This window comes from Calidris pugnax, unplaced genomic scaffold, assembly GCF_001431845.1.
Source record: "Calidris pugnax isolate Ruff unplaced genomic scaffold, ASM143184v1 scaffold111, whole genome shotgun sequence".
NCBI lineage: Eukaryota > Metazoa > Chordata > Aves > Charadriiformes > Scolopacidae > Calidris > Calidris pugnax.
Window position 1 is genome coordinate 7,543,262 of NW_015090872.1, and position 22,819 is coordinate 7,566,080.

General features: G+C 42.2%; 2 protein-coding genes across 2 annotated transcripts in view; one reads left to right on the forward strand and one right to left on the reverse strand.

The window, feature by feature from the left end:
• The window catches only part of LOC106890314 (probable cation-transporting ATPase 13A4), a 41,850-nt gene extending 20,739 nt beyond the window's left edge, over positions 1 to 21,111 (reverse strand). The window contains exons 1-13 of the mRNA XM_014946054.1: positions 20,852 to 21,111; positions 19,147 to 19,448; positions 11,273 to 11,446; positions 8,667 to 8,804; positions 7,638 to 7,708; positions 7,466 to 7,546; positions 6,540 to 6,609; positions 5,590 to 5,724; positions 5,095 to 5,167; positions 4,328 to 4,459; positions 2,936 to 3,106; positions 2,342 to 2,499; positions 252 to 440 (exon numbers count right to left, since the gene is read on the reverse strand). Coding sequence (XP_014801540.1) covers positions 252 to 440; positions 2,342 to 2,499; positions 2,936 to 3,106; positions 4,328 to 4,459; positions 5,095 to 5,167; positions 5,590 to 5,724; positions 6,540 to 6,609; positions 7,466 to 7,546; positions 7,638 to 7,708; positions 8,667 to 8,804; positions 11,273 to 11,446; positions 19,147 to 19,209 — 1,455 coding nt within the window. The 5' untranslated portion in view covers positions 19,210 to 19,448; positions 20,852 to 21,111. The remainder of the gene's footprint in view (positions 1 to 251; positions 441 to 2,341; positions 2,500 to 2,935; positions 3,107 to 4,327; positions 4,460 to 5,094; positions 5,168 to 5,589; positions 5,725 to 6,539; positions 6,610 to 7,465; positions 7,547 to 7,637; positions 7,709 to 8,666; positions 8,805 to 11,272; positions 11,447 to 19,146; positions 19,449 to 20,851) is intronic.
• A 1,193-nt stretch (positions 21,112 to 22,304) lies between these two features.
• OPA1 (optic atrophy 1 (autosomal dominant)) overlaps positions 22,305 to 22,819 on the forward strand; it is a 76,670-nt gene continuing 76,155 nt past the window's right edge. Inside the window, exon 1 of the mRNA XM_014945791.1 lies at positions 22,305 to 22,814. Within this exon, the coding sequence (XP_014801277.1) occupies positions 22,305 to 22,814 (510 nt within the window). The remainder of the gene's footprint in view (positions 22,815 to 22,819) is intronic.

A 22,819-nucleotide genomic window follows, 5' to 3' on the forward strand; every position in this document is an offset into this window, starting at 1 on the left:
AGACTTATTTTAAGAAGCTACTGTCCAGAAAATGCCAGCACAGTAGAGAGAAAAAGCGCTATCATCCAGTTCCTAGATTGCAAGAAAAACAATTTGCAACAGTGTCTGTTCAGACAACACAAACTTAAGTGTACAAGATTGGCCAGTGTGTTTCTAAAATACAATAGAAATGTTTGATCAAAACCATACTCTCCCACCCCTAGCACAGCTCCCATTACTAGGTAAGAGAGTAATCACCACATAGCAATTACTTTGTCAAAGCACATGAGGTTCAGCTGTCCACACATGTTGATCCTCTGGGGGCTTATGCAGAAGATGCCCTTTTTCTTCAGTCTCCGCTGGGTATAAATGATCCCTGTTGTCAAGGCAGCTGGCAGAGCTGGGGGGACAGCAATAGTGATGACATCCAAAGCCTTCTTCACCACTTCTCCTGCCTCCTCCTGCCATAAAACCAAAAGCAATTATCAGCAAGAGGGTGGCAAGGAGTGCTGCTTGGATTGTCTGAGCGTAGCCCTCTTTATCCCTCCTCGTCTCCATTGCAGGTGCTTCAGGCTGTAGTGTTTTCTGCCTGTGGTCCATTATGTATTCATCTCCCTAAGAAATTGATTGCTTTGATTTAACCAAAGGCTTTAAGGATACACCAGTGCTACAGAGCAGCCTCCAGGCCTTCCTTCATTCTCCAGGCCAACAAACCTACCAGGTAGAGCTCACAGTGTCCTCCAAAGCAAATGAGTTTGAACATGCCAGCAAGGTTATTGCACCCTCAGTCAAGCCCAGTTTCCCATGACACAGCACACAAGAATCTGCCACGTATATGGGCGCTCATCCAACTGCCTACAGGCACAGCTCTGGACTCAGGGTGACAGGTGAGACATATGGGATGGTGCTGAAAAGGAGGGCAGAATGAATGCGCTAATGATTTCTCCTGACTTTATGTTCTAGGAGTTGTGAAAGGAAATTGCTTTTACCTGCAGGAAGAGACACAGAAGTAAAAGTTACACTTTTAAAAGCAATCTCTAATTTGGGAGTTTAGAGGTCCGTGTAAAACTGACTGCCAGTATGCTGAATGCCAGCATGGTTATTCTTGGCAGTTGATAACACTGCTAAAGGATTGAATGCATTTCAAATTGGGGTCCCAGAACTGAGGCACTGCAAACCAAAGCCAACTTGCAGTTCAGAAGGATCTGCAAACCACCATTAGAGTTATATTATTACTGGTTCCGAGCTTGGGACTTTGACTATAAATCATGTTGCATTTGATGTGCTGAATCTCCATCATGTTCTCATTCTCCCTTCATTGATATTGTTTCAGACAACAGAAGGCACCAATTTGATAATATTTTGTATCTATTTTATATTAGAATGAAGCACTTACCACCTTTAGATAGCACAGTCACAGAAGAGAAAGCACTTAGTATATCATGTGACTGAATCTTACACCAGTCCAACAAGACAGTTTCAGCTGCTGTGATAACATCAGCATGCATTTTACATATTACAAGGGATGAGTTAAACAACAAAAAAAGGAAAAGCTGCAAATCAGCCACGAAGATATGTTCTTAAACACACTTTCTTTGATATCCCTAGGGGAATTAATCTTCTGAGCCAACTGATGGTAGATTATTCCAAAGGACAAAAATGATCCAAAAGCTGAATTGCAGAATCAACCTTGCAACTCAGGATGTGGACTTTAAATTGGCAGATAATTATCAAGGCATGAAATGATTTCTTGGAAGTTTTTGAAGAAGTTCTAGAGCAATTATTCTTTAAAAATTGCAGAACTATTGTTTACAATGTACACCTATTTCTTACATTGACCTTGACACATGAGAATGAGTGAACTGTTTTTAAAACAGGTTTCAGGTGAACTCTCCAGAGATTTAAAGACCAATATAGCAGGGCTGTAGGTACAATAATAGGCCTTAATTACTCTCGCTAGACTCACCTCCACCCAAATCCTCTGCTCATCTGTTTAGGAGCTCCATTTAAGCTCCGGCCTGGGCCTTCAGGCCCCGTTTGAGCCATGTTGTAGGTGTACCTGCCTCTAGCGCTGTCTCCTGGGTGGACACCTCTAAATGCATGTTGCAGCCTTATCCTCATCTTTTTCCACTTCTGACTGGTCTGCCTGGATTATTTACCACTTTGCCTTGCCTGCAACTACTGATGGGCTGTTACCAGTACACAGCTCTCCCCACCACGTTCAGATACTGCGTGACAGTATCTATGGCAAAAAGGAGAGTGACAAGGACCATGTTTTTATATATAAATGTATAGGAAGCCACTCAAGTTTCAAGTCTCTTGAAAATGGGTGTGACCATTTCTCCTGCATTTAGTAACTCACCCCATTAAGTACAAACACACACACTGCGTAGATCATTCCAATGGCTGCAAATGCTATGAGGCACATCAGGAACCGAAGGGCATCTCTGTACAGCTTGAAGTTCATAGGTTTAGGATAGAGGATGGACCTCACCAGATCCCCTTTGGCTGTATTGAAACCTGGAAAGTTAAACTAAAATCATTCCAAGAGCAAAAGATTTCCAAAAGTTCTCTACAAAGAATGGAGGGCTTTAAAATTATTCATAATTTCTGTAACTTAAGAAAGAAGGCCCAGATCTTTCATTTCAGCATATGTGACCTACTCTGCAGAATACAGAAAAAAGTTACTTTTGTCTTAAGGAGGAGAATTTTTTGCACGTGTCAGAAGCAAAGCGATGTTCATCTTTGTAATCATATGCTAGTGCTTTTTGTAAAACTCATTCCAAGCAAACAGAAACCATGCATAATAACTTAGCCCAGCCCAGGATATCAATTCTCCATTTGACTGTCGTGGATCTGGATAACACCTTTAACTTAACAGGACCGGGCACATTAAGTCAGACTGTTGCAGTAAGAAAAAGCATGAAAGAAAAAGCAAACTGAAGCGTTGACTGACCAGTCCGCAGCACCACAGCTTTCACTACTCCTCTGTCATCTGCCTTGGTCTGTATGACCTCTGTTCCACAGAAGAGGACATGTTTTTTGTAATCCTCTGCACAGTGCATTCTCCAAGGCTTGAAGTTATCAGCTTGGGGTAAGTGGGTCTTCGTTACTGGAATACTTTCCCCTAGGGAAGATTAGCTCAGATGAAGAAAACTTCAGTACATCTTAAAATCAGCCTGCTGACTTTCAAGTAAGGACAGTATCTAAACATCTAGATGATAAGTTAAAGGTATTTACCAGAGAAACCAGTTTAGAGAAATGATACTTTTATATTGTGACATCTTCAGAGGAAGTAAGAGTTTGAAGATTAGCAAGTAGACTCTGCCAGAGAAAAGCTCTCCTTTGCCTCAGCACAACAGCTTCATGTAAGTCTCAGAACTGAAAGCAATCCAAGGACTCTGAACCCTGACTTCAAAAGAGACCTCAACTGGAGTTGCATGACTCCACTCGATGGCCCCAAGTTGTTTACCTAGTTTGAACCTCATAGTTCCTGCACATAGTGTAGTGCAGGTCGCTACACTATTCCCTTAGGCAGATTAAATACGACATTCCCTATTTCATTTTCAGAGTAAAAAGGACAGCCTCTAACCCAATGCTTGACAGCTGACAAATGTCCTATTTATGTCAGAGCAGATAGACTAAGGTGAAGCAGAAGAAATATCTTCTGACAGCTAAAGCTTTCTAAATGAAAGGGGTTTCTGGAATTTCTCATTCACATGAAATTTCAGAACTGTGGGTTTCAGTTTGATTCAGACCAAGACTAAATTTAAAGACAAGAAGCAAAACTACGAACGTTTCCTGCCCTGAACATCCTGCTTTGCAGTGAACTCTCCCACTTGGCATGTTCTCCACTGCTATCACATGAACGTGTGGCTAAGTGCCTGGAGAGCTAGGCAGACACTCCAGCAGGCTGGAGATGTTGTGGTGATCAGCAACAAGACATTGAGAGTGACCGAGAGAAAGCCCTACAGCCTGAGCAGACTGTGGGCCCTGTGTGGGAACAGCTTTGCTCTGTATCTGCTGTTTCCTCTCTTGTCTTGCTCACTTCTCTTCACTGTCCACTCTTTCCTTTCTAAGCAGAGGATCCGCTCCTAAATTCTACACCCCAGAAAGGAAGAAAAGGATGAACTGCCCTTTCTGAAGTCCATCTTGTCTATTTAGATAAGCTGGGGCTAACTACAATTCAGTCTTCATTATAGCAAGCACCTGGAAGAATCCCCTTCTAGGATAGGACTATCTCATAGTAAGGATTAGACATGATAACACTGTATGTCCCATGTCACTGCCTGAAGCCATAGGGTTGTGATGATGTTTTGATGGTAAACCTGGGAGGGAGGAGCTGTACCTGTCAGCATGCTTTCATTTACAATGCACTGGCCGCTGATCAGGATGGCATCACAAGGCAAAAGGGTTTTTCCCTCTTTCAAAACCAGCGTATCTCCAGGAACAAGATGGTGTGATTCCAGCTCTTGGAAACCTGTAGGTGACATGTAATGCAAACTTTGTGCTTCATATATTTCTCTGTGGTAAGGGGAAAAAATATAATGAACTACATGCTGAATAGATTGTTACTTCTTTATAATGGCTGATAAACAAAGGGCAACAAGTAGGACATAAGAATACAACCTCCAATATTTAGAAAAGCCTAGGCACCAGTTCAAACTGCAGAATTCCTTCTTATCTTCCCAGGAGCCCATTGTTCCAATGCACTGACCTAACTGAAGAAGCCTGGATCTACATTTCTTTGTTTGACTCCATCTTTTTGGATTGGACTCTAAATACCATGGCAATGAACAGAATTTGCATGGAGCAATTAGGTGGACTCACAACCATTTAATGGCTATGTGGTTGGCTTCGTCAGCACTGCTTTAAGAAAAATTACATTGTTTTCCTGCTCATTTTTTACTAAGGCTGTGCTCAAACAGTTATGAATATGATTGACGTGCCGCAACATACTTCTAGGTCAAATTAACCCAATCTGCATAAGATGGTTAATTGAGGTGAGAGAAGAGGAAACTGCACTAGAAGGAATTTGATGCTATATGTTCTAGGTTGTGATATAAATTGTTATAGAAATGAAATACATTGAAGAAAGAAGTGTACAGGAATCACCTTCCTTATTTCTGCAGACAGTGACCATGATGTTGTTGTGAGACTCAACCAGTCTGTGCAGTTTAATCGATTGCTATAAATTAAAAGAGAACACACAAAAGTCTTACATCTTACTAACATGATGCAATTCATCCACTAACAATTATTCCCTTTTGTTATTTGTGCTTATGAGAGCCCTCATAAACTGGGCTCTGGCTCTGCCAGAAACTGTGCAATCATACAGAGAAAGAAATTCCCCACCCTAATTATGGAGAAGATGTAACAAAAGGTTACAAAGCAAAGCACTGGAATGGGGAAGGGAGGATGTGGGTAAAGAACCACATGGAGATTATGATGACTAGGAGGCCAGGTCATTGCATCTGCTACTACACAATGTCATAAGACTAAAACTCTGAGTAACTCTCATAACACTGTACATGTGCATGTTGTAACACTGTGTCCTTTGCCAGAAATTAGAAAAGAATCCTCCTTGTGGAAAGAGTTGAGGTGTCTCACCTGTCTAAGATCATATACAGTCAAAAAAATTGAGAGTAGAGACATGATTATGATGGCAGTGGCATACTCCATGTAATCTTCAGCAAACCACAGACACACACTGAACAGCTGGAATACGTAAAATGGATTTAAGACCTGTTTGGAGAGAGAACAATACTCAAGAGCTGGCTATATTTAAATGGCTACATTATACCCAGCCAGTTCACACTGTTAGAAATGGGCTGGAATAAAAGCTATTGAGTTAAGCGTTGTGTCTCCCAATCCCCTTTTTTAATTTTGTTAGCAGTGGCTTCAGTCTAATCAGATTGGGCCATTTCCATTTGACAGAAGGACTGAATAATGTGGACCAGTAGGATGTTATTTGGGGTATGAATGGCTCAGCCTAAGCCTTGTTTTGCTTGCTTCTTTACAAGAAATGTAACAAGGGTGTGGGAAGAGCAGTTTGTGCCATGAGGATGGAGCTCACATACCAAAGGCACATCCCTACAAACACTCTGATTTTGCCACATACAGCCAGTTCCTGTCTGAAAAAGCTATTGGTGCTTTACGTGGTGCTGTGCCCAGAGTCCTGAGCTCACTGGATCTCTCTGTCCCTGTGGGCAGAACCAGCTACTGCTGTTCACTTAATTTCTGCTGATTAAAAGACAGCTTTTGCCTGAAAGGTTTGGTTTCCAGTGCAGCTTGTAAACATTCACTCACCCTTGTAAGGCCAACAGAATGAGCTTGCAGGACAGATACAAATACCAAGCAGCCATACAGGAATGGGGGTGGAGGATAGGGAACAATGGAAATAAATGAATTTATGATGATTTCATGGAGCAGCTTTAAACAGAATTTGAAAAAGGCATATACTTGATGGAAAGCTAATTCAGACCTAGAATCCATTACATTCTATATGTGCACTCTGCCTCCCCATGTAGCCCAGAATAAAAGCAACAGAAATGCTTAACCTCTTTGATGAGTAGTTTCCAAATAGGAATCACTGGAACGTCAATAGAGTTTGGCCCACATATAACTCTCCTGTATGGGATAGAGATACATCAATTACAGATAAAATAGTGACAATGTAGCTCACTCAAGAAATTGCAGCTTTCAATAGCCCTGAGAGCTTGTATCGATCCCGGTTTAAAGGCTGTGAGGATCTTTCTCCAAGAAAAAGATAAAAAATTAACTACCGTGCTTACGTCAGAAATGACTGTACCAGTGAAACCTACTTAAATGGACAAGAGATGTAACACAGCCTTTTAAGCAAATGTTTCCATCACGCAAAAATTTCTTTGAAGAACCATAAACAAAGGAATTCTGCACGTAAAACTAAATGATCGAAACCCAAATAATTTTGCATAAAGTTAAGCATAATTTGAATGTAAGACTCAACATGAACTAAGGTCAGGAGCTAGATTTTCAGTATTCAATCAACTGAAGATCATTACTTAGCAGTTTAAGGAATACCTATTCTGTAAATTGTCTAATGATACAGTAGTTTGTGAGAATAAATTCAATGACACGAACAAATTGATTTAGAAGTTCAATACAATTACATGGAGCCCCACTGAAGAAGCACACACACAGCTTATCTGCACTATGTCACGGAGACTTTCTCTAGATGAGAACTGTTTAGAGTTATTACAGGACATAGTTATTTCCTGACTGAGAATAGTAACAATAATGAACACTGAGACATTTAAAAAACTTTGACAAGGAATACACAACGTTCTCTAGCCTTTTCATTCAATTTTTCATGCATGGCCATTTCATCTAAAATTACATGCATATTAATGAATACACAAGAAAGTCAAGGAAAGTGCACCAACAGCAGTGAATTTACATCTCTTTGAAATCAATATGTTAAGTATTTGTGTTTTAAAATGTGTACCTGACATTCTGTTCATTGCAGGTGAGACCAGAACCAAATTTGGCATGTATAGCTGAGCAAGTGAGGTGGTCTTCTAGTGCTCTAAAACACAAAGGAGTGTTTTCCTTAGGACATTATTCACAAAGAAGCTTGATTTCCTCAGAGACTTGTGTAACCAGGGCATTGAACTCACCCAACTTTCTGGAACTGTTTTGCATAGATATTCCATACATAGCGGATTTTTTGTACTTGAATACTTTTCACCTGCAAAACAGAAAAGGGACAACAATATATACAACACAGCAAACAAAAACACTCCCAGGCCTGCTCACAGATCTCAGCTAGGCTTCCTCACTGTGGTCAAGCACAGATAAAGCAGATTATACAGAGGGCAGGGAGGGAGAGAAGACAGGATTGCATTTGCTAACTCCTTAGTTATATTATAGAGTGGGATCCCCACCTCAGTGCAGGTTCCAGCAAAGAATAGAGCCCTCCCTCTCATGTCACAGAATGAAGGGAAGATATGACTGATACAGTGGTGGGTATGCAGGCAGTTGTCAAAGCCTGTCTTCAGTCAACAACTCCCTTATGTTCTGCCTGGCTTTGAGGAAAGAAGGGGCCTTTGGGGAGTTTTCAGTCCTTCAGCTGAACAGATACGCCAACAGACAAGAAAGACCATCCCAGGATACTTCCTGAGTCACTGCTAATGCTAAGCCTTTGCAGAGCAGTTGCACACTAGGAACACACTCTGCCATTTATAACTTGCAATAGGAGTCTGTCCTGTCCTACGCAACAATTACGAAGCCTATTAGAGATAATGGCACTTCATATCAGCTGAAAGAAGGCAAGGCTATACGCATAAGTAATAAGGAAATCAGCTCCAGGGGACTCTCCCTACCCCGTGCAATAAGCATTATATAGGCTTATGAATCTATACTCAACTTATACACTGACTCAAAAAGGAGCTATAACCATCATCATTAACCTAACAAGAGGTCTGTGGTTAGGATTTCATGCAATAGGAGCTGCAATACTTGCAATGCTAAAAAACAGAGTGGGAAATGAGGGACTCAACTCGCTGCTGAACAGGTCCTTGAACAGCTCTTGGGCACTACACATTACTCCCTGGACTTCGGCAGGTTAAACGGTAAAAGGGTTTTATAACTGACTTATAAGTAGGGGTTTTTGAATTGCTAGATGCTGCTGGGAATACTTTACTTACTTGCAAACTTGGCTTCATTATGGCTTTGCTGAAGATTGAGTCTTCCTCAGCAGTGGCTGGATAATCCATTCTACTTCTGATAAGTGCAGACACAGAAATCCACGTCACAGTCTTACGAGAATAAATCCGAAATTCATCCTAAATTAATTTAAAAGAGAAGCGTCACAATTTCCCTCAAAATCAAAAGTGCCAGTCTTTCTAGAGCACCACTCCAGCTTTTTTAAAGAACTAACCAAGAGGGGCCTCCCAGCACCTGTGACAAGTGAGCAGAACGGGAGCAGAACCACGGTTGTGTTAAAATGCGAGTACTGCAAATAATTCACCAACTGCAGGTCTGGTGCTTGGCTGGTAAGAATGGAATGTGAACACCCAGGTCATGGTCTGGGACAGGCAAACAGTATGGGACATACTGTAAAGGGAAGATCAAAAGAAACATAGCGCTGTAATGCAAAATGGATATTTAGTGCCAGTATCTTTTCACAGTCATTCCTGTGTTACCACTTCATTGGAAGAAGTGTATTAGGACCACACATCCCACTACCTTTTGCCACAATCTGAATTCTTGATCTTGCTATTTTTTGTAAAATATATTCAACATTGGAACTGCCTGGTAACTAGTGTTGGTAGTACAGTCTTAGAGGCTATAGCAACTACTTTAATAAATACCCTCATGTTAAGTTTCAGTCCTGAACACTGAACTCCATGTGTTAAAGCCAACTATAAGACTGACTTATATATCATATTCAGTGTCTGAGCAGTTTGGCAGATGGAAAAAGCTGATTACCTCAGTCAGCCAGGTTCTGAAGGCACAGTTATTAAACTTCAGTTGGACATTACAACAGAAAAAAAAAAAAGATTCTATACCAAATAGAAGTCCTTTTGAATAATTTTAGGGTTCAAAAAAGAACCTTAATAACATTTCTGTATCTTATGTACTTGTGCACTTTTCTTCTTAAACTGGTATTTTGAGTAAAATAACATCTATTTTCTGATACTTATCTTTTAACTTAAATTTCAGAATTAGTAGACGTTGGGATGCAAATTGAGATGGGAAGCAGTGGATAACACAGGTGCTCATTATTTTAACTAAAATGAGTCAAAATTCAATAACAAAAGTGAGTTAATAAGCTCTTATATTGCAATTGCAGAAACGATGATGAATTATGAATGAAGGTTTTATGTGAAGCAAAACAGAATTCTAAGGATCAAGCTGATAGGATTACTTGTATCCTTATTAGCAGTAGCCATTACATTGAAAAACTGACATAATCAGAATGTAGGGAAAAAAACCAAAACTGTCATTTTAATACAAAGAACCATGAAGGAAATCTGAAATTGTCAAATGCCCAGAATATACTTTGAGAGAGCTCCCTGATAAAAAGACCATACAATATGATTCAATTCTTGTTTAATTACATAAAGGATCATTTAAAAACTCATTTATCTGAAAAATGCTTGGCATGGCAAACCCATTTAAAATGACATACAAAAATAGGTAATTATAAATGCAAACTGAATTTAGGATTAAAAAGGGAGATTAAATCTAATATGCTTTTTTTTAAAATACATATATACCTCATTATTAGAATGCAGATTGTTTCAATACAAACTATTCAACAGGCAGACCTGTGATTTTCAAAACCCAAAATTTTAACTGCCTGCTGCTCTGCTCACTTAAGAAGGCAGCTCAAATACAGTCGTAGCAAGTGATCCATTTTGTAACTGCACATTTTGCAAACACCATTGTTCAGGAATCTTTGAAGCAGAACAAATCAAATTTCTGGAAGTAAACCAGCCCTGCCAGCTCCTGGAGAATTTAGGCTCAGCTGGGATTCAGAGTCAAGTCCCAATTTGCTTCTTTTAGCGTTGCTGTAGATTCCATGAAATGAAATCAAAGTTTGCATATGTTGCAGTGCTTCCATAGAGTCCTCAACAGACAGAAATCTCTATTAGGAAACTATTAGAAAAATGGAACACCCCTGAAAGCATTAACTGCAGGACTGTGGGCTTATTGGACATGGGGAAGGTCTGATGGAAAATGGAAATATACAGCCAAGAAAACAAGCAGTCCAAGCTTGCCCTCTTCCTTATACTGATTCCTAATCCCACAGTGTTGGACACTGCTGGGAACAGAGCTAGATAAATCTTTGGTTTGGCCTGCTGACTAAATTTTGGCAGAGAGGGGCAGCTTTACTAGGACAGCCAAGAGAGGGGAAAAGGATCTGCTGGACACTGTCAATCACACAATTGCTTTAGAATCTAGAGCACAGATCTGCAATGTAGAAAGAACAGGGATGGCGGAAGGGAGAAACAAGGACTGAGAGCAAACAACACAGTCTTGAAACCACAGATATTACAGGGTTTTTTCACCCCAGTTTCTTTCAATTTGGTGTCTGATGAGTTGTTACCCTCCATTCCAATCATCACCTTACACACAATTTGTGGAATACTTGAGAGTTCTTTAGATCAATGATGGTAAACATAAGATATTATTGCAGGAAATCAGCAATGTGAGAGATTTCAGCTAACTGGATTCCTTCCAATCAACTCATCTTCCAATTAACTATATACTAGGCACTAATTTAAAGATTAAAGCATGCACCTACTGTTGTTCTGAGCAGGACAATGTCCGCTTCTTCCAAGCTGCAGCGGATGCAGTTTGCCCACACATCCCACTCGGGCTTCCAGTAAAAGAGCAGCAGCAGAGCCCCACAGGACAAGGTGTAGCCAGCAATGCACAAGGCCCTCCGCCAGCCTTGGGTTTTGTAGCCAAATATCTCCTGCACAGCAAAGACAAGGAAAAAATCATTACTATTTCTCTTAAAGGAACACCTGGAGTACTACACTTTCCGATCATCCACTGCTCTCCCATAGGTACTCTTTGGTATGGTGCTGTGGAAAAAAACAAGTCATAGAACTTGTATTTGACTTCTTTATGTGTCCTAAACATGACCAGAAAAAATTTTTGCATGTTCCACAGAAGTTTTCATCCACCTTCAGAAAATGTGGACTGCTGTAGTCTGACCAAACCTCTAAAATAGTTTTATGTAGTCGTGAAACTCAGCATGAGACACTGTTATGTGTGCACATGAGTTGGAATGACATCAAAATATAGACACTCAGGCCTCAAGTCAGGAACACAGATTTGCCTGGTCAGCTTTTTTAAGGTCCCTGGGTGAGACAGCTGAAGAACATGAGTATGTCTGCACTAAGGGATGGACAGTGGTGGAGATCTACTGCAGCAGCTGAGACAGTGCTTGCTGCAGAATCAGCAGCACTTGTCCTGCATTAATGCACCCACACTTTAGAGACTCAGCTGGTGTCTCTGCATGGGGCTGAATGACACCATGTGGCTGCATCAGCTGGAGCTGCTTTCACTACTGGGCACAGACGTGGGGCTGTGACCATCTTCCATGAGAGTCTCAGCATGGGTATTTTGGATCTTGCTGATGTGCCATTGTCCTAGCATCCCAAAATACTACTACTACTAACAACAACAACAACTGTTAGTAAGAACAACTAATGAAGACTTGCAGAATGCTTCACATGTTCAGAGGGCCAAAGGAAGCTACTCACTCTAGCTGTATGAGTAGGTATCATTATTCCATTTTTGAAGCTGGGGAAATTGTTACAGTGAGGTAAGGTGACTTGCCCAAAACTTCAAAGGGATGACTGTCAGCATTACATTTTAAGAGCTGACTGGTCTTGGTACCATGGCCAAATTCCCTCTCAGCATTGCTAGCAGGGACTTGGTAAAGACTAAATTAAATGTATGCAGTGAATTTATAGAGGTGACCAAGCCCTGATCTAAGATGGGAGATTGCATGACTGCAATTACATCGGGTGACCAGGAGAATTTCCTAACATAAGGGTTAAGATTCCTGAATCTCCTTCTCCCTAGTATATCTGCAGCAATTGTGCAATCTCCTTCTGAAGATCAGATATCTGCAGCCACAGATATTGCAAGATCCATTCATAAGGTGAGAAGAAAAGGCAATGTAATTGGAAGGATGAGTAATGCATAATTCCTGGTTCTGTGCTGGTATCTTTGCTTGTCATGAGAAACATGGGCTCTAGCCAGTGGTTCCACATACTGCCTCGGCCTACCTGCTCTATGTCATTCTCCAGAAGACAGGCTCTGCCTTCCTAGGTAATATCCGTGGGGTTTCTAAAGGGAAGAAATTAGCAGTTGTGGGGAAAAATTACAGTAAACTACAGAGGAGTGGCTTGCATTGCACTGGACCTGGTTATACCACCTTGAGATGCACACGCTCAGCATTTTGAAAGGCTTCTGTAATCTCTGAGCAGCCCAAAAGAATAAGGCAACTCTGCAGCAGATAGAAGCAAACTCATGGAGGACAGCAGAGAGGCAAGGGTTCTAGAAGGTAGTTGGTGTTACACTCATGCTATTAATATTCGCATGCTCCTCTGAACAGGTAAAGGGCTCTCCACTCACCTCTGTCTAGTCATACCCTTAACAAATTGGCTACAAAATTGGTGTCAGCACCAGCACACAGAACAGTACATGGAATGATGTGAACCTACAGTTCACAGCAATGGCTTAATAGCAAGATCCAGATGCTTGGATACAGACTCCACAGCTTGTCAGCAAGGCAAAGGAACTCCCAAGGAGACAGAGACACCTAAGGGAAGAACTGTTAAAAGAACATGCCTTCGGACTTCCTCCAGCAAATGGCTGGACCTGGAATAACTGGAATAATATTTTCAAATTGGGATGGGCATGAATATCAGGGTGGAGAAGAATGAGATTGCTGCCATGTGCATCTTGCTTCTGCCAGTGAATCACTCCTTTCATTTCCAGCTTTTGTGCCTTACACCCAAAGTCTGAGAACTCAATAAGGCTCTAGTTAATGCAATTAAGAAGGGATAAGGTGGGCACGTGGCATGTGATTGGCAGTCATTTGGGATCATCTTCTGTTGGCAGTGTTCTTCTCCACTGAAAACTGAATGATTCCCCAAGCCTGATATGACAACAACCATAGAGCTAGGGTAGACTGTCTTTCTCTAAAAAACCAAGCACCTATGTATCAAAATATGTATCTGAGTCCCTCTACTCAGTGTGTCCAGGCCTTTGTTTTTCAGAGAGGTTTAGCCTCAAAAAATGGTTTGATTCCTTAGATCTCAAGACGTTTCCCAAAACCAAGCATGCATCAATATTCCTCATCTTGAAAACTAGGAGAGAGGAAGACAAGGAAAACAGCTCAGCTGGGGTAAAAAGGCCATGCTCTTAAGACATGCACTGCACTGTCTCTTGGATCTTACTCACAAGGGACTTTCTTAAGATAGACAGGCAGATTGATCGATCGATTGATAAATACCCTTGAGCTGTATCTATCAGGTTCATTGGTTTGTGTCTTGATGAAGGCAAAATTTCTGAATGCAGGTGTTCAGGTGCTCTACAAGGAGTAAGCTGGGAAAGAATAAACATCAGATGTTAACTGCTGTTTTCTATCTGGATGTCCATGCAGGAATCTCAAGCCAAAAGAAAGCATTTCCCATGGTTTGGAAATGTCTGGAACAGGTTACCTGGGCCACATCATTTAGAAGTAAAGCTGGACAGGGAAATAGACTGACCTCAAACTTAACTTGTGCCAAAGTTCCCTGGGCTGGAACCTTACAATACTTAACTTCAGAATAAAATGTTCTGTTAGGTTGAAGTGTTTTTCCTGACCCTGTGCCTTCAGCTGGAAGGACTATAGCAATGAATGCTGTGTTCATAAAAAAACATTTAGTAGGTAAATAACTCCTTGTTGAAACTGAAACAGTATCAGTACAAACACTTCTCACTTGTCAAATGCGTCAACAGTGGAATTCTTTAGAAGAATTCTCAAAATCATTATATTGTCAAAAAACAAGAAAGGAGAATATTAGACCGACAACAGAGGTATCCATAATGTACATGAAGAAGGGGAAAACAGGAACACACATGATGCAGGTTTCTCAGCAGGTTTATCTAGCCACATGAATGCCTTACAGTAATTAAGGTTTGGAAATTCTTCATGCTTATTCAGCATTCATTAGGCCTATACTACAAAGATCTCCAAGCAAATGCATGTGCACTATGGCAAACAATACTTCCAGGGCTGGCAGAAATCCTGGTGTTGATGTCACCAGTAAGAACATGTCTGTCAGGTTGGTATTATGTTGTTAAGGAGAAGAGAATAACGTTTGCTGGGTTGTATTTCATTACACAAAGAGGCTGTGCTGATGCAGACATGCTTTTTGTGAAGATGGGTCTGGAAGATGGCTCTGATGAGATTTGCACCTTGATACCTCTTCTACTGCGTGAGCAGGTTTTTAGGGCTTAATGTGTGCATTTGGCATATATATTACATTACACAGCCAAATAACCTGGGTTCTGGGTTCACCAGACTAAGAGGTGGTGGAAAACAAAGCTAAGATTGGAGTCTGTAAGACTGCAAAGGGTTTCTTATTATCTCACAGGAAGTAGCAGTGCCTACAAAAGAGGCTGGTATGCTGGCCTCATCTCATCTCTGTAGAATAATTTTTAATAAATTGTGGCGTATTATAAAACTCTGTTTCCTCACCAGTTAATATTCCCTTTCTCTTGAGACTCCCAACAGTCAGAAGAGTGACTAAACCAAAACGGTTTGACTTGTGAGTGAAGAGTCTGGGGACAGGCCATGCATTATGGGACAGAAAAAGCTGCCAGACTTGCTCAGTTGGCAGAAAATGTGCTTATTCCAAGAAAGGTTCTTAGCTGCTTTTGCAATCATACAAAGCCAGCACTCAAGACCTTATCCCTCTAGTGTCCAGCAAGTCTTTGTTACTTATGCTTAAAAGAAAAATTGCCTGTAACTGCCAGGTCATCTGCACAGCAGAATTTAAATGCAAAAGCCAAAACAAGTTCACCATTTTCTTTGGTGAAAACAAGGGCTGCAGCTACCAGCAAGGAGCTTGAACAGTGGCTGCGAACTATCGTATTTCTGGCAACCCAATCACCAGGTATCCTATTACGAACAACCTGTTGCTATAACAACAGATAATAGGATTAGACTTGAAAGACTGGTTAAGATTCACAAGGAATTTAATAACTGAATCTCATTCTTACCAACCAGAGCCTGTTTCATCAAAGGTTTTTTTCTGTTCCCTCTGAAGCCAGTAGCAACATTCACTATCATTCCATTAGGAACAAAGTTGTGCTTTTCAGATTCTGTCTTAAGAGTTAAATTTTTCAGACTGAAAGTACATAAAATTCCTGGATCAGATTCCCTTGAATTTTGGCATCCCAAAGGAGACAGACAGCCAATATGCAGTGGCAAACTGGAGTTCACCAGCTGGCTAACTGCAGTTGTCCTTTTCCTTCAGACGTAACCAACTAGGGAACAAGTGCTTAAGACAGGCTTCTGGCTTCCTTCCTGAAGCAGCAGCACAAGCTTTTGCACTGCATGACTTAAGCTTTGCACTTCAGGGTTTGTGCAAAGGGAATGATCTGTCCCAAGATGTACAGAAAGGAGCATCGAATTGGCAAAGGGCATAAAGCTGTGTTTTCCCTCCCACTTCCTATTCCACCAACAATTACTTCTTTTCAAAAACACCTTCAAGCAGATCTTTCTGCTAATTCCTAAAATAAATCCCTTCCTATTACTATACCTATTAGCCCTCCCTGAGGCAAGCTGCTGTGTCCAGAGTGCTCTCACACTACTGAAATTTATTTCCCATACTACAAATGGTTATGAAGAGGGAGAGATGTTATCTCTTGCTCCAAATATACATTGCTAAGTTTTATCTGGGTACCAGGAGAGTGAACTCTCATTCAAGCAAATGTGCACCGGCCATGTAAAGTAATCCCAAAGATGTACACAAGGGTATCTAGGTAGAATTCCTAAGTCAGAGCGATTATTCTTAAATACAGGACTATCTAGCATCTCAGCTGTACCAAGAAACAGAAACATCAAAGAAAACTTAGAAGTATTTCTTCTCATTAGAGCTCCCCAACTTTCCTCAGCAAAACGGACAGCTAGTTCAACACGGAAAAGCATGGCATGTCCAGAGTCTAAATGAACTACTTGCACGCTTTCAAAATTACTTGAACTATTTCACTCTGGAAGAACTGGCACCTGCACAATGTCAGCTGTTACATTATTACACCAAGTGATACGATCTTGTTTGAGGAGTCAAGAACTGCTTGTGAATAATTTGGTTCAGATGGATTAAACTGACTGTTAAAAATAATGCCAGAAAATCTTTTTCATGGCTTAGAATTTAAAAAAAAAGGCTGCAGGGTCACTGAGACTATGTGCCAGTGCCACTTGCTGTGGTTGCCAATAATTTGAAATATCCGATTTTAACAAAGAAAGAATGTCTGCACATAATTCCCTTTTACCCCATGTACTCTCCTTCTCTCCTCTGCTTAAACACAGCCACCTTTGTCTCTTTCTTCGTAACCTCTCTCACCTATATTTTATGTTCTTTCTCTTTCACACAAGTATGCACACTAGTTGTCTCTTTTTCTATACACACAGGTTTTTTCCTCATGCTCTTACAGTACCTCCGAAACCCTCACAGGTATCTTCCTCTGTCTCATAACTTTTTTTCTCTCTGTCTTACACATATGTAACAAAGACACGTACATACCTGCCAAATCCAGCACAATTTGGCTATGGTTTTAATTGCACCTACTAAACTGTTTTATTAATCTTTTTTTTTCTGTGATTTTAATTTGGGAACCACAGGTGAATGAGCACTGCTCATGCTCATTGCAGGCATAGAGAGCATGGCAACTGCCAGATGTGCTGGATTCACAGTGCAGACTGACTCAGCACTGCACGCACACACCAGCTGGGCATGGAAAACCTCAGATTCACAGTGCAGAGCCCCAAGCACTGGACTCCCAGCATATGTGCCCAGTGTGATACTGGTGAGAAGCAAGAACATTACTGGAAAGGTAATGTGGGATAGTTGACTCCACAACTTGGGAGTCCCAGTAGTGCACAGCTGGAATTGGAAATGCAGGGCACAATAGTGTGGCTCTGCACAGTACCAGATAGCACACTTAAAGCTAATTAGCTCAGGCTTGGTTTTGGCACTGCTGGCGATGGTGCCAGCAGTGGGCAGAGAATGACAGGGAGTTCATGGTCCTAGAGGACAGGGCAAGCAGGAGCAGGGACAGGAGGCAGCAGCGGTTTGGAGCTGGGGACAGTGACACATCAGCACCAGGGCTAGAGCCCGGCCGGGCCAGTGGCTCGGCGGGGACAGTGGCTCGGCGGGCCAGCCGGGCTCTGCGCCACACTCCCTCAGCTAATTAGTCCCCACCCTCGGAGCCAGGGCCCTGCGCTTCCTGCATGGCTCAGTGCATGCTGCCAGGTGACCGTACTGCATTCCCCAGCACATCCCAGGTCACCCCGGTCTGCGTGACGCAAAACAGGGCATCTCCCCTTCCCTGGATGGCAGAGCGCTGACTGAGAGTCTGCATTTATCTGAGGATAACCAATGTCCACATTTTTTCCACTTTTTCACTAAAATGGAATTCTGAGTGAATAGTTTTTGCAGATTTCGCCAGGATTCCTGGAAGTGAACAGTCATGTCAGCTTGTAAGTGACTGTGTTTCACTAGCTTTGCTGGGACTGCTGCACACCCAGAAACCATACACACGCTCATAGCAGAGCTGCAGCGGCTCCGCAGCAGGGGAATTTTGAGAAGCACTGCATGTACCAGACATGCATGAGAATTGTTACTGTACAGCACATCAGGGGGCTGACATCTCCAGCAGAATCTCTTAGATGGGCAGAATGCATATGTGACAAATAGCTGGTTCGTAACACGCAGTACTGCCAAAGCAGCCAAGAAGCACTGAATTTATTACAACTGTGCACTGGGCTTACTATTTAAGAGAAGCATCATGCAGTAGATCAGATACTTTGTGTAAATATGGGACTTATTTCCACGTGTTACGGAATGCAAGTAAACGTACTCCTTCCTGGGATATTCTGGAAAGAAATATGGTAGTTCTGTATTTAGAAATCCAGCTTTATACAGGCACTCAGGCTGGAATAGTGTTGCCAGTTCAACAGACTGCATTTGCTAATAATTTATGCAAACATAACATGCATGTTTTTAGGTTCCAGAGAAAGCCAGCATTCCCAGTCCTCATCTAATTGGAGTTGACCCTAGCGATTCAGCTGTAAAATGGTTAGGAACATCACTCCAGCCCATCCCTCAAGCTCATATAAGACCACCTCTACCTATATTTATAATGCCACATCAATAATATGTTGAGCCATCCCCTGTTGGAGAGGATAACCAATTAAATGCAGTGGACACACAGAAGTTTACTTTCTGTCTGCTAAAAAAAATTATACCCCTTTCTAACTGTATGTTTCTGCTATAGGAACACCCCCACCTTCAAAACTAAATTACAGACTGTAGCATTTTATTGCAGAACATGTGCCAGCTGCTGCTTCAAGTTGAGAAAGACCTAGACAGAGATACGACTCACCATCTCATTTTCTTCTCCCTGGTTAAGCTGTGCATAATGGTTCTTGGCAGGATTTTCCCCCATGAAATGACCCTCTGGAGATTTTCAAGAGCACCTTCAGGACAGGTCTTCAGTGCCGAGTGCTTGAACTTCCACATTGAGGAAGTGTTCTAAGTACACACCTTCCTTATAACTCTGCTGATGTTTGAAGAACGGAGCTCCTCCCTCTCTGTGGGGTTAGCAGGTAACATTCATTCCTCCTCCTTTCATTGTCGTTGGAGTTTTGCAACCGCGAGAGTACGAGCAAAATTCACTCAAAAACACTGCAAGAAAGAAGAAGTAAGATTTAACAAGTGTTTGCCACATTATGACTCTGCGCCATAACTCTGATAGGTGCAAGCAAGTGCTGTTGGCATGCAACTTTCAGGGGAGGGCAGGAGGGGAGTATTTTCCTTCAAGAGATTATGGAATCACTGGAGACCAGGAGCGTGTCCAAATGAGAAAGGAAATAGGCATTGCTGTTGTTAACACTTAGCAACCAGCCTGAACTAAGTGCCCAGCTATGATCCCCACATATGCCTTGAGAAAAAAATTCAAGCTCTGGCATTGCAAATGGGGGCCTCAGTTTGTGCCAGTGGATTTATGCATGAGTGTGTAAGGAGCTGTAGGATCTGTAACCAGTATTTTTATTCATTATTAAGAATATAATCACAGAAAGTCTTCTGATTTCACCATAGAGCTTTGGGAAACATCAGGTTATTTACTCGCTCCTGCTGGATGGTAGAATTCCCCCTGATGTCAGTAAACTGGATATAAATGTGTGACCTCCAAATCAGGGCCAAAGGGAGGGTTTTGTCACCTCCTTTTTTTTGTTAATGTCAAGCTGCCTTTGTTTATTATTCTTGTGAATCATTCTAATTTTCTTGTCCTTTGCTACTTTTGAAGAAGTTACACACCAAATATCTTAGGAATGATGTCAGGATGAGCACACCTGTTCTTCCAGTGAATATGTTAAGGAAAATAAAATATTATTTCTAGAGTGACTGAAACAGATCAAAAGGTATCAAGTTAGTTCCTATTCATCAGCATTTTACTTCCATGTGGCAGGGACTTGTACAAGCCTCAAGTACCAGGAAAGACCACTGCCTATCCTGCAGTGGGCAGGCTCAGAGAAACTGAAATGGGAGAAATGCAGGGAACACAGAAGAGAAAACAAGGTCAATCAGTACAAGAAAAGCTGCCCATTGCTAATAATGTGAGCCAGGCACAGACCTGCAAACCAGATGTGCATATATGTGCAGCACAGGGATGTTTGGCTGTTTTTTTTATTTTATGTTTGTAAAATGTTGGTGACAAGCAGCTTGTATTGGACACCTAGTACACTTTCAAAAGGAACCAGAGGCTGGACAGGAAAGTACTAAGCTGTGTTAAGGATTATCTGTTGCGACAAGATCAAGAGAGAAAAAGGTGCTCTCCATATCCCAGCTTCAGTGTTACCCCTTCCTTCCCTCTAATGCAACTCTGAGGGCAGCTTTGAGTCTCTCAGCTTTCATTTTGTTCTTTTGAGACCCAGCAACAGGAACTCTTCAGTTATTACCTAAGAATCAAATTTCTCAATTAAAAAATAAAAAGGAAGAATGCAATAAAGTCATAAACCTGATTATACAAGAAAACTGAGCAGTGCTATCTAGAAGCTATAAAAGACAGGAAATAACCGCAGAGGTACCTTTTCCAAGGCAGGCTGATGATTTTGGGAAATGACTCATTATTTTGGGAGGTGCCAGGGCTGGAAAACAGGAGTGCCACACACACACACTTTTTCTGTCTGGTCAGCTTTTGCTCCTTCCCCAAACGTCAGCCTTGTTCTTTCTAGTGTCTGTAGAAGACTAGAGTGTAGTAGGGGTCCTTGCTGCCTTTTCACAGAGAAGACAGATGAGCTGCATGCAGAGTATCCCACCAAACTTGGGTGGCATAGGGAATGATCAATCAAGGGTCATCCAATGTATTCACTATTCACAGGCTTATTCCAGCTCCTGTTGACAATTTCTGCTCCTACAGAACACTCTTATTAAGGAGATTTATATCTTCACATCTGAAAACAAAGAAAAAACAGAGTAAATGTGTAAAACATTCATCAACCTGTCATCATATTCCAGCAAAATTTGCTATTCCAGAGCCAATGATGATAGTGGAATTTGTTCATTTTCTTAAGCAGGTTCACTTTCTCCCGGAGAAAAAACACCTCCAAAGCATCCAGCATTAGGACCTTTAGCTATATGATGCCCTCTACTGTTCAAAGTAAGAATTACACATTAGTTTATAAAAAGCTATTTCTATCACGTCCTATGGAGTATCTTCATTCTTATTTTTAAATTGAAATTTGCCTTAAAACCCAGACATAAATCGAAAAAAAATAACTGGTCAAATTAAAATACAAAACAAAAAGTACGATTTAAAACAAAGATAGTCCTTTAAATTTATAAATAAACATATAAATCTAAAAGCAAGCAAGCAAGAGACAAAACATGTACTTCACCTCATCCCTACAACTTCTGTCCCAGCCCTGAAAACACATGTATGTATTATGCCGTTCTTGTACAACTTATTTTGCTCTAAGAACTCCCACTGTATAAACAGAAGCCTGGCCTACAACACACTCCACATCTCTTTTTCTGTTTAGCTCAGGACATGAGACCCAGTTCTGGGCATATTACAGAAAGGAAGCTGTGAACCAGCTGGTGACAATCCACAGGACAGCACAGAGAAGAATGAGAAAGGTATCAGAAAAGATGGAAAAGGGATTTTGGGTTGTTCAATCTAAAGAAAAGGAGGCTGAGACATGCCGACAGTTTTCAAACACGCAAATTAAGAAAATGACACTGTGTTCACTATGGATAGAGTTAACTTGCTGCAAGAATGATTCAAATTAGGCATGTGGGAAAACTTTCTCTTAACGTTAGCAAGCACTGTCACTGCCAGGTGAACACTCCAACACCTGTGGTCTTTACAGACAGGTGAGGGATGCACCTCTCAGAAATGACATAACTAGAGGCGATTGTGCCAGAGGGCACGCAGACAGATAGATCTCCTCAACACTCCTGGTTCCTCCTCTGCCTCCCACTTCCATGGGGTCCTGGCAGCAACCCCCACCCAAACAACTCACAGAAGCCCATTGGGACATGCTGTGCGTTTTCCAGCTTTCAGGCCGACGCTGCCACCCATTTTGCACACACCTTCAGCGCAACAACGGCTGGGAACTCATTTGGGAATGGTGTTTTAGCAGCTCGGAAGACCCTGGTACAACCAGAGGCCTCCACCCGAGGCCAGGCCTCACTGCCCTCTCCAGCCCTGACCCGCCGGGCCGGGCCGGGCCAGGTCGCCCTGGGGGTGCCCTCAGCCAGCCCAGAGGGGAGGCGCTGAGGCCTGGCCCTGCAGTCGCTGAGGTACGAGGGGGAACACCGGGGCCGGTGCGGAGGAGCCATAACGGCCCCGTCCCTCCGCTCCTCCAAGCCGGGCGCACCCCCTCCGGTGTTCCCTCAAATCCCGCCGCCGCGCCCGGAACCTTCGCGCAGGGAGGCGCGGTTTCCGCCCGGCCCGGCCGCACCGGACCCGCGGTGCCCGGAAGCGGCGGTAGCCCCGGCGGCCGCGGCGGCTCCACCTGCCCTTGCCCGCCTAGCCCGGGGCGCCAGGCGCG